At 40.5% G+C, this 11570-nt stretch overlaps 2 protein-coding genes across 5 annotated transcripts in view; one reads left to right on the forward strand and one right to left on the reverse strand.

Moving 5' to 3' along the window:
• The window catches only part of LOC116387415 (laminin subunit alpha-3-like), a 52273-nt gene extending 50732 nt beyond the window's left edge, over positions 1–1541 (reverse strand). For all 3 annotated transcript variants that reach the window (XM_031854462.1, XM_031854461.1, XM_031854463.1), the window contains exons 1-2: positions 990–1541; positions 301–453 (exon numbers count right to left, since the gene is read on the reverse strand). In XM_031854462.1, the coding sequence (XP_031710322.1) occupies positions 301–453; positions 990–1262 (426 nt within the window). In that variant the 5' untranslated portion in view covers positions 1263–1541. The remainder of the gene's footprint in view (positions 1–300; positions 454–989) is intronic.
• Positions 1542–2609: 1068 nt separating this feature from the next.
• vps4b (vacuolar protein sorting 4 homolog B) lies at positions 2610–11414 on the forward strand. Of its 2 annotated transcripts, XM_031854530.1 has the most exons (13): positions 2610–2711; positions 3837–3948; positions 4187–4287; positions 6316–6427; positions 6789–6939; positions 7081–7139; positions 7320–7439; positions 7572–7728; positions 7818–7966; positions 9119–9200; positions 9284–9503; positions 9610–9750; positions 9839–11414. In XM_031854530.1, exons 1-13 carry the CDS (start codon positions 2691–2693, stop codon positions 9938–9940), a joined length of 1527 nt encoding a protein of 508 aa, XP_031710390.1. In that variant the 5' UTR covers positions 2610–2690; the 3' UTR covers positions 9941–11414. The 2 variants fall into 2 exon arrangements, with proteins under 2 accessions (XP_031710390.1, XP_031710391.1); XM_031854531.1 differs by lacking the exons at positions 2610–2711; positions 3837–3948; positions 4187–4287 and adding an exon at positions 4702–5441.
• Positions 11415–11570: the final 156 nt, after the last annotated feature.

Raw genomic sequence — 11570 nt, forward strand, 5'->3', positions numbered from 1 at the left:
TTTTAATGGAACACCATGAGTCAAACAACTGTCTCCCCAGCATATCCAAAACAAACGAGCAGCAGCAAAACACAGCACTGAAGAAGAACATTGTGCAAAGACACTGCCATTGCGCCCACAATTGGCATCACTCATCTCACAGCAGCAGAGCAATAAATAAGGCAGAAAACCTTCCTTCCCCTCCCTCTTAAAACATCCAGGTGCTATATTTTACTGTCGCCACACAGCGATCATCATTCACACTGCAGGCTGCAGCAGGTAAACAGCGGCTCACAGCAGAGTAAAGTATGATAATCTCACCTGCCCAAGGTCCAGGGTAACATTCACCTCGTTGTAGCCCACTCCCCTGGAGAGAGGAGGGCTCTGCCACCACCGCTCTGTCCCATCGATGGCGTTGGTCACCGGGTGGGCTTTGTTGGGGTCGACGGAGTTGCAGTAGTCACAGAACTGACCCTAAATGGTGTCAAAGTGTTGGTATTCAGAGACATGCACACCCAAATAATTGCAGAAAACCCCCACATGCATGACACATGCATGATATATAGGCTAATGGAGGCAGGTACTGGCAAATAACTAACCTAATGCAATTATGAAAAATATTGCAACCACAGGCAAATCTTAAGTTTAGACATGTCCATGCCAAACTGCTGTAATGCAGGGCCCTTAGAGGAACTCCTGAGGGGACTAGACCACTTTTGAAAGTGTATTTTCTTGAGCAAACTCAACTACAATGGTGCAAAACTATTTCTGGCAGCTGTAGTCAGAGCTTTAACAAAGGCACAAACATTTCGAATGAACTATATTCATAAAAACAGCTACATTTGGCGTGTGTTCTCTCAAAAGTTAAGATATATTTTACACAACCTAATGTTCACTATGTGTATCCAGCCACAATTTAATTTACCATTGCAGTGTCTGCATGTTGTTGTTATTCTCCTTTTGCGCGCGGACCGAAAGCTTTAGTGAGATCGCATCCAGCTTTTTCTTACCTGTATATTTTGAGTAGGAGGTCCGTTGTTCGGTCCACCGACGAGCTTACAGTATAATTCATATTTCGGTGTCCCAGCCTCATCCTGACCGCAGGTTGCCGTGGCAGAGATACTGGTCACATCAGCGAGGTTGAAGTACGGGGGATTCAAACCAAAACCTCTCAAGGCATTAGAAGTCCCTTGTCCATCTGCGTCCCTGAAAAGCGTGACTGAAAAGGTAAAAAGTACAGCGAGGAGATGAGCTCCTCTCATCCCTCTCGCCATGTTCCACATAAGAGATCCCTGTAGATGCCTGAGAGCGACCCGCAGCGCGCAGGTCTTGTCATCTATAGATCTCCATGAAATGCGCCCAAAAGGGGCTGCGCGAGTTATACGCGCGAGGCTCTTTCTGTAGGACTACGCGTCTGCTAATGACACCGCTTTAAGTTTGGTCTTCTGCTCTTGAAGGTGCGCCCTCTTTCCCCCGCATGTTTCCACGCTAACGACGCCAGCTTCCCCCGTCTTCCTCACCAAACTGTGCGCCACACTGGAGCTATCAGGTGTCAGGCTGTCGATGGTCCGAGCTCGAGGCTAATCTACTGAGTGGGGCCAAAGGGCTCCTATCCTGCGTTTCCACGCTGCGCCTCTTTCGTCGCTTTCGTTTTTAACATGGAAAATCTCTCTGAACTACAAGTTTGAAATACATACATGGGGCTGAAGCGTATTTTATGTGCAGATATTTGTCGACAACTTATTTCTAACCTTATAATTTTACAATTGTCGTTCAAGGAATCGCTTGTATGTTGCTGCGTGCCATTTGAAATAGACACTGCAATATAGTAACGCTGAGAAATAATCTGCAAATTCAAAGGCAATTGGAAATGACTGCTAGTTACAAAAGCAATAAATGTTAGAATTTGATTATAAAATGCAATTGTCCAGGCATATGACAAATATGGAGGATTGTTAAGGAGGCTTCCATAGACATACAGTATAATCTATATTTAAATTTATTCGTAATATCTTATTTGTATATATTTCTAAAAGTTTTAATATAAAAGTATAGTATCACCTCTTAAAGGAGGCTCAGATGAGCTCCAAACCTGGGAAGTAGCCCACCAGTGGGTTTGCAGGTTCTTCACGTCGTGGATATTCAACAGTGATCTCGGGGCGACCTCCAGTGGACAAAACGGTCATCACATGAGAATCATCAGTGAAGTCGATTTGAGTATCGCGCACACGCACACTCCTGAAGTATCCGTTTTTTTCACGTCACTTGGCCTTTAGAAAGAAGAGCTGCTATATTGTGTTGCACCTAAAACGACTCTTTTCTGTCCTACTGTATGCATGGTGTTGGTGTTGGTTATTTCTACAGTCCCAAAAATGATTCTCAGTGAAATAAGTGTACATGTTTCTGAAACAGCTGTTTCTATTTGGGTTATTAATAAAAAAAAAGATACAGGTCCAGCAACTTGTGTTGTGTTTGCAACTTGCTCGACAACAAAACGCATCCTGACTCACTGGCAGGATGGTTCTTTCCAGCATCGTTGCCATTCCTCTGGACTGGGCAGGCTGCTTTGCTCGATCGCATGTGTCATTGTTGAGGGAGTGATCAGCAAACAGGAACTTGTTGCGCGGTGACAGACGGCTGGGTAAACGAAACCAGACTGGAGGGGCACCACGGGTTGAATCAGCTGTGTTTTGATTCCCAGGAGTCTCCTCATGGAGCCGACAACTCTACAGGTAGGATGAATACATTACTTAAAGACTGGAAGCTTTATCGATGGAGTGTAACAAGTGAAGTGTAGGTACGAACACCGAGTCTATTCCCGGTATGTGATCTGACGGGTTTCACTTTGACCAACGCTTCGTGTGGATTCAGTCCCATCGTGTGATTAATTCAAAGTGTCCCGCAGTTCTTCGTTTGAATGCAGGAGCGTTTTGCGTCAATACTTCGGCGTCTGCAATACTGAACATCATGGACCAAAAATAGTGATTCACATCAAGTCCACAGATTTTAAAGGCAGTGAGCGAGATTAGTCATTACATGTTTTAATAAGCAGTGAGCAAACACAAAGCTCTATCTGTGATCTGATTGGTTTAGATATCTGATATGCAGTGTGGTTCTGTTCTGCTGGTCAAAAAGAGCAGGTATTCTCGGTGGGATTCACATAGATCCTCTTCTATTATAAATAACTAATTTCCACTTGGAGTCATAAGGTTTCTCTTACTTTGTTTTAACACAATAAATCACCATAAAACGTTGAGTAGCCATATTGTACACAGAAAACGTTTCTGCAGCAATTTAGATGCTAAAAGTATTTGATCACAGCAAATATTATCGGTGGCAAAGTTGAACTAACTATACAATGTATCACACACTTAATTGATTGACCATCTACTCCGATAATGAGCAAATATTTGGGAGAGACCTTTTTCACAGTAGAGATTTTGACATTTCAAAGCACAAGCGTCATTAATGACACTACAAACAACTTAACTTAACTTTAGTTCATCAGTTCCAGGGCCCTGGTATTGTGTCAAAACACCTGTGAACAATGTATATTACTACACAATACTTTACTGAAATGACTGGAATACCAAATGTGGAATACTCAGTCAATTTATCATTTCAGCACTACAGCTCCAGAGAATTTTTAGAAATTATTATGATTTGTTTGTAATGTAATAATAATATAATATGGTACTAACCGACATTAGCATAACAACAACACTGTAGGCTACTGTATTACTTTTGCTTTGGCTGAAGCAGATTAATGCAGTTTATAGGACGCCAATATGTGTCATGAAGTGATTTGAGTAGAAGCATAAGATATGATAGTATCTGAAATATTCCTGCTCTTTCAGAAAGCTATTGCTGTAGCACAGAAGGCCTCAGAGGAAGACCAGGCTGGGAACTATGAGGAGGCCATCCACTCCTACAAACATGCTGTCAAGTACTTTCTGCATATTGTAAAACGTGCGTCACTACGGCAGGAAACTAAATGCATCCTATGTCACATAATGAGACATTTCAGGTCATCCTAACAGTCTGTACTAGAGGGTGCATCACATTAATTGCTTGAAATTACTCAGCTATTAATGTTTTTTGTTTGGGCCAATTTTAAGTTGTGTCATCCTTATGACTTGTTACGATAGATAGTTTAAATCGATAACATTACAGAATGCTATTAAATAAATGTTCTACTCCCCATCAGGTGAACCCCAGGGTAAAGATGGCAACCAGAAGATCCGAGATAAATGTAAACTGTACCTGGACCGAGTGGAAGAATTACAGGAGTACCTAGAGTATAAAAAGGTTGTTACCTAAATTAAATACATCATATTAGTTTTACAAATATAGATATTATTTTTCATCATGATAAAATCAGACCAATGTCTCAAGTGCACAACAGTATGGATGTACTGCAGTATGAGTGGACTTTTTAAAGTGCCTCGTAGATAATACATAATTAATCAGTGGTGGAGGAAGTATTCAGAGCTTTTACTTTAGTAAAATTAGCAATATCATAGACTAGAAATACTCTACAAGAAAAAGTCAAGTATTCAGACTCAAGTAAAAAAAAGTATTAGCATCTAAATATATTTAAAGTACCAAAAGTTAAAGTACTCATTGTGCAGAATGGCCCATTTCAGAATCATATATGTCATATAACTGGATTGTAATTATTGATGCATTAATTTGTTCATCACTTTAATGCTGCTGAAGATGGAGCTACCTTGTATTACTATATATACTGCTGGGTAGCTTAATCTATAATAATACATCATAATGTATTCATTGATTTATACTTTGCATTAAAAATCGAAATATGCAAAGTAACTAGTAACTAAAGCTGTGAAATATATATATATACTTAAGTAAAAAGTACAACATTAGCTTCCAAAATGTAGTGGAAAGTATAAAGCAGTAAGTACCTCAAAATTGTTCTTAAGTATCGCGCTTGAGTAAGTGTACTTAGGTGCTTTCCATCACTGTTGTTCGTGTCAGAACAACAGGGTTGATAGTTCATTCATAGCCTGATAGTGTTTGAATTTGTTAAGCCCATAGACTGTACATAAAGGTAAGGGGCCTATTGGGTTAACCACGAACCAAAGATACCACATAACACGCCACATGACAAGCAAAAGGAAAAGAAAAACGTTATAGTTTCAGGCAGTAGGCCAATGTACTCTGGACCGTAATGAGGCTACGCGTTGACGTCATCGCATTCTGGTGCACGCGAGTATCGAGTTTTCAATGCGGAAGTTTCCTCCTCGATCTGACTCCGGGGCGATCACAAGAAACGAAAACAAGCTTCATAAAATACTCGATTGTCGATTTAACAGTCTACTTGTATGGTTACTTTCCAAAGCAGAGTTTTTAAAAATCGTTTCCTCACGGCGGTGTTACATTCGTTTCGATTATTGGACAAGTGATCAGCCATTATGGCTACCAACAATAATTTACAGGTAAGTTGAGAACCAACGCCAGGGCTAGCTAAAACGCTAAATAAGCTAACAAAGTTGTTCACGTATTGGACTAACCTAAAACAAGTATCATAGTCCATGACAACCGAAACGTCTAACCTTGTTATGTTGGGTGGTGTTTGGTTTAAATGCTTCCGACAGTGTAATACAGTGTGACGTTTGTAACATTAGCTGCTAACTAGCATGGTTAGCTAACGTGCATCAACTTGTGAACAACAAAGACCACCGGAAGGTGACATTGTGGCCCATACGTGTTATGAAAGCTAAAGTTTAACTTGGTTAAAGCAACGTTTATATGCGGTTGTGGTTATTGCCGTATAACAGCGTGAGCCTGTGTTGTAGAAAGCAACACCTAGCTAGCGAATGGGATTACCGTTGCTAGCTAACGTTAGCTAAATGGTTTTATTTGGCCTCTGAAAAGACATCCACTACTAATGGAAAGCAAAACTGTTATGGTTATATTCTGTACAAATTGTGTTCAAGTTACATACATATTATAAAAGGAAGTGAAAGAGAGTGCATTCAAATTCCGGTTCACGCACTCCTACCTCGGTGTGCGTAGTGTCCCCTACACAAGACAGGTGTTAGCTTCAATCTGATCTTCACCTATAGCTAGTACATTACGGTAAGTATACTGTAACGTTATACAGGAAGGTTGTCTGCGACTGACTTTTAAATATATTTCCCGCTTACATTTGTCAATTTTGTTTGTTTTGGTTGGTTGATGTTGTCCTGGCACTTTGACAATTCAAAGACACTGTCATTAACCTCCCACAGCTGTCTGTTTCCTTATTAATCAACAGTAGAACCTACACATGCTAATATAACTAACATTGTTCTGTCTGTTTTATTTTAGAAAGCCATTGATCTTGCCAGCAAGGCGGCTCAGGAGGATAAAGCTCAGAAATACGAGGAGGCTCTGCGTCTTTACCAGGCTGCTGTTCAGTACTTCCTCCATGTGGTGAAATGTAAGGCATAAAAACAGCACATTGGCATTCAGTTTACGGTGTCCACACAGTCTGATAATCACCTCTGTTTGCCACAACAGGAATCACAATCCAATAATATTCTAAACATACCTTTCGAGTGGCATCATATCTCTCAAAATGACATGCAAGCTATTTTGTACACTTTCACAGCAGTGAAGATGGCAGAACAATCATAAAATAATTTCTTTGAATGGTTAGATGTGATCACTTGTTTGTAGCTTCATATGGCAATCGAAGTACACTTAAGGTGAAATTTGGAGAGGAGGGTGATGTTTCTTTAAGGATAAAAATACTCAAACCTGAAGTCATTTTTGTGTACCTTTTTTGTTGTTCCTGACAGATGAAGCCCAGAGTGACAAAGCTAAACACAGCATCCGGGCAAAATGTGCTGAATACTTGGACAGAGCAGAGAAGTTGAAGGAGTATCTAAAGAAGAAAGAAAACGCTCCTCCCACTAAGCCTGTCAAAGAGTCGCAGTCTGATGACAAAGGGTGTGTTTATGGGTGGAGCCGGTCTGATGCCATTCAGACCTGGATGGAAAATCAGTGCAAATTACTATTATGTACTAGATATGTAGACAAAATTATATATTAATTATATACTTTTTCATAATTATATGTTTGTGTTTCCAGGAATGAAAGCGATGATGGTGACGATCCAGAGAAAAAGAAGTTCCAAAATCAACTTTCAGGTTTGTGATATTCCCTTTGAGGACTATTGGGCCTTCTGCAGGCTTTATATAATTTTTAATATGAACTTAATTGTCCTAATGTTTTTGTATTTTTTTTTTTTTTGGGAGATTGTTACATGCAGTCTGTCATAATTCAGGTATTACTTGGACCCCTCAGAAATGTAATGTTGTTTTTTACAGGTGCAATTGTTATGGAGAAACCAAACATCAAATGGAGTGATGTTGCTGGTTTAGAGGGCGCGAAGGAGGCACTGAAAGAAGCAGTTATTCTTCCTATCAAATTCCCCCACCTTTTCACAGGTATGACATCTCATATAAGAGGAAGGCTTCCTCATTGCTGTGCTCTTAAGTGACAGAAGACAGTCGAGGGTGCAGTCGATTGTTTTTGTCGACACTAATGTGGCCTAAATTACCGTTTTGCTTGACTGACAGGAAAGAGAACTCCATGGAGAGGGATCTTGCTCTTTGGACCTCCTGGAACAGGAAAGTCCTATCTGGCTAAAGCTGTTGCCACAGAGGCGGGCAACTCCACCTTCTTCTCCATCTCTTCGTCTGACCTTGTCTCCAAATGGCTGGGAGAGAGTGAAAAGTAAGTCCCGTTAACGGTAATCCACAAAAGCATACTGCAGACAGCAGCCTGTTGCTATTTAATTTCTTAAACTTTCTTAAACCTCCTAGGCTGGTGAAGAATCTCTTTACCCTGGCGAGGGAGCACAGGCCCTCTATCATCTTCATTGATGAGATAGACTCCCTGTGTGGCTCAAGAAGTGAGAACGAGAGTGAGGCCGCTCGCCGTATTAAGACAGAGTTCCTGGTTCAGATGCAGGGTAAGTCTGACGAGCCAAAGCAGTTGTTTTTAATGACTGAATGCTGTGATTAATTAAGTTCAATGCAATCCCTTAGTACTGCATGTTAAATGTTCCCCAATTTAGGGTTGAATAGTTTCTGAGGGAATGAGTAAACAGCCTTTGGGATCTGAAATAGCAGTTTATGCACGTGAAGAATTTCTTTTAGTTGTTTTTTTTTCTGCATCCTAGATTTTCACTGGAATCATTGTGGTACACAAATGTAACGCCATAGAAACTTGAGCTCTGCACAGGACACAATTGTAGCTGCATTGGCTGGGTGACTAGAAGGTACTTTTGGGAAACCTTAAACTGTTTGGGTTGTTGGGTCCCTCAATTTATAAGTCCAATGGCAAAACCTTTAGAGTAATATCTTTTCGTTCTTTTAGTGTTCTCAGACTCTATTTAAATCTCCCTGTCACTTATTTCCAAATGTGAACTATTTAAATGTTAAATGACTGAATCACGTGGGGCAGAAAACTGCTGCAACTTTTCAGCATGCTCATTCTGGTCACACCTCAGATATGCTCTCTGACAGGTGAGGGGGGGGGGGGAACACCTGCTGTGACGTCACAGATTGATGTGTGGCGGGAAGTGCAAATTTTTTTTATGAGATGATAACCCACTGACCGCAACATTCATAGACTCACTTCTTGTTTGTGCATACTCCGTTTGCAATAACGGGGCTTGCCCCAGGAACTTGCTGAGCAAAGGTGGTGAGCCATCCGGATCCTGACACATCTCATCTCATGAACAATTTAGTGTGCAGACGAAGACCTAAAATGCTCTTTTCCCTAGATTAAGATTATTAGTTAATATCGGAAAAATTGTATTCGTTTTTATGATGTGTGTGGAGGTGGTTTTTGGATTCAGGTGAGGTGGCACCCATCTGCAATAAAACACTGGGAAAGCCCTGATGCGCAGATTTGAAATGGTCTCGATTTGATTCATAATTTTGTAACTTGCTTTTGTAAATGGCCTGTTTGGACAGCTGCCCAGTAATGTAACGCGTGGTCACAGATCTTTAGAAAGCTGGACGGACCATCACGTGTCAATGAAAGTAGAGAGTATCATTGTTTAGATGAGATAAGTAGTTAAAGTGTGTACACTTACCCTGACTGTTTTCTTTTCCAGGTGTGGGGAATAACAATGAGGGAGTGCTGGTACTGGGTGCAACAAACATCCCATGGACCCTAGACTCAGCCATCAGAAGAAGGTAATTGTTGTCACTTGGTGAAAGTTGTTAGGAACCGTGTTCTTGTTCGCCTTTGCTTGACTGTACGCCAATGAAACTCTCAGATTTGAGAAGAGGATCTACATCCCGCTGCCCGAAGAGCACGCCCGCTCCTTCATGTTCAAGCTCCATCTCGGCACGACCCCCAACTGTCTCACCGACTCCGACTTTGTCGCTCTGGGCAAGAAGACGGATGGATACTCGGGAGCAGATATCAGTGTCATTGTCAGAGACGCTCTCATGCAGCCTGTTCGAAAGGTCCAGTCAGCCACCCACTTCAAACGGGTACGTCTGTTAAGATGTCTGTCTCTGTTTCATGATGCAGTTTAACATTTTGCAGTTGACTAATTCTCGACTTGTGTTTCCTTTCATACGTTGTTATTTAAATAAGGTACGAGGTGAATCAAGAATTGATGCCAACCTTATCATAGATGACCTCTTGACTCCTTGCTCACCTGGCGACCCCAACGCAATTGAAATGTCATGGATGGACGTACCTGGGGAGAAGCTATTGGAACCTATAGTGTCCATGGTAAGGATGTAAAAAACACTAGATGGTAATATAATTGCATATTTGAGTCCTTACTTTAATATTATATGATATCTGTTTGTCTTTTCAGTCTGACATGTTGAGGTCTCAGGCCAGCACGAAGCCAACAGTCAATGAACAAGATCTGGGCAAACTGAAAAAATTCACAGAGGACTTTGGACAGGAAGGCTAGGTGGGAGGATTGAGCCAGCCAAACCAAAGCAAAGGATTTGTGATTATCTCTCTTTACTGTCCTTGTCCCATTTCTCTCTCTCTCTCTCTCTCTCTCTCTCTCTCTCTCTCTCTCTCTCTGTCTCATCATAACCATACACCAGGCTACGTGGTTTATCATAAGTGGACAAGATTACTGCGCTGGTTTGACAACCATGCAAAGGGTGGAAGGACATTGTTTTATTTGATATTAAACATTGTCCAAAGAACATTAAAGACTTTCCATCTGCAGCTGACCTGATGAAATACTCAATACCACATAAAGAACTTAGAAGGTTGGTTGACTAAGCACTAAAAACTAAAGGTATTGATGAGCAGAAAACCCAAGCAACTTAGGGAAACTAACGGCAGACATACACAACAATTATTGCAAATAAGGCTATTGAAATCAAGGTAATTTATTTTACATTGGGACTATTTCTTGTGTCCTTATCTTCCAGTCAGAATACACCTCACTAGACTAATGACTGCCCCTTATGTATTCTTCTATTAAGAAGGAGAAAAAAAAACAAGCATCGTGTGAACTGTACTTTGTGAATTGTATAAATCTTGGGCTGGGGGAGTGAAGCTGGGCATGAGTTCATTGGATTGTTGTCTCAGGGTGGTTGGTGGATGTTTAAGAGTTTTGAGACTGAGATACTCAGGATGAGAGCTGCATTAGACCCTGTGGAAATGTTGGATTGTTTATCCAGTTTCCTAACAAAGGACATTTGTATTTGTTTACTCTTGCCATTGGAATTAAACACGGCTACTAGGGTGGAGCCCCAATGGTGCCGGACCAGCATTACTTTATAATTTTTTAAGGACTCAATAACTTTAATTTGCTTTGTCACTCAGCTCAGAGGTTTATTTTCATGACCTACTGTACATATGTTTCATTACTATTCACAGGCTTTGCTGGTTATCCTTAATATAAACTGCAAAAAACTTAAGCCTTATGTTAACATAAAGTCACGTAACTTTTGATAAACCAAGACTGAGTTGGACACCCATGGTTCAGGTTGAGAGACCCTCTTCTTGTATAGTTAACAATATGGAGGCATCTCCAAGCATGAACTATATAGCCATGCGCAGCAGTGTGCACCATGTGCCTTCTAGAAAAGCTGCAAATTTATTTTTTATTGGTTTATTTCTAAATTGTTCATGCTGCTTATATATCCAGTGCTTTGTCACTACACATGAGAAATGTATAATACTTGCAAATTTCATGTAAACTTAGAGTTTGTATACAACTGTTCTCTTTTGCTCCTAAAGTTTGCAAATTATCTCTTTTGAGTTTTGATGGGGAACATTGCTTATTTTACTGTAAATGTCTATACATATAGCCACATATAGCCACCTCTTGAACCCTTTATTTGTGAAGAGGGCACTCATGCATACGAATTTTTGTGTTTGTTTCAATAATGTAAATAAAAGTTATAGCGAAGTCCAGAAAAGCTGTTTACGTTTTTGTAAGAAATGTACGATTTATTTGAAACGTTAGGTTCATTAATTAAGGTTTAAAATAGATTTTCTTTCACTGTCATAAGTCAACATAACCGGTGACTGGATGTAAAGCATACGTGTTTTAAGTGTAGTGTTAGCGTTAACTG

Source organism: Anarrhichthys ocellatus, unplaced genomic scaffold (genome assembly GCF_004355925.1).
Source record: "Anarrhichthys ocellatus isolate YVR2014 unplaced genomic scaffold, GSC_Weel_1.0 scaffold15, whole genome shotgun sequence".
In the NCBI taxonomy this organism is placed as follows: Eukaryota; Metazoa; Chordata; class Actinopteri; order Perciformes; family Anarhichadidae; genus Anarrhichthys; species Anarrhichthys ocellatus.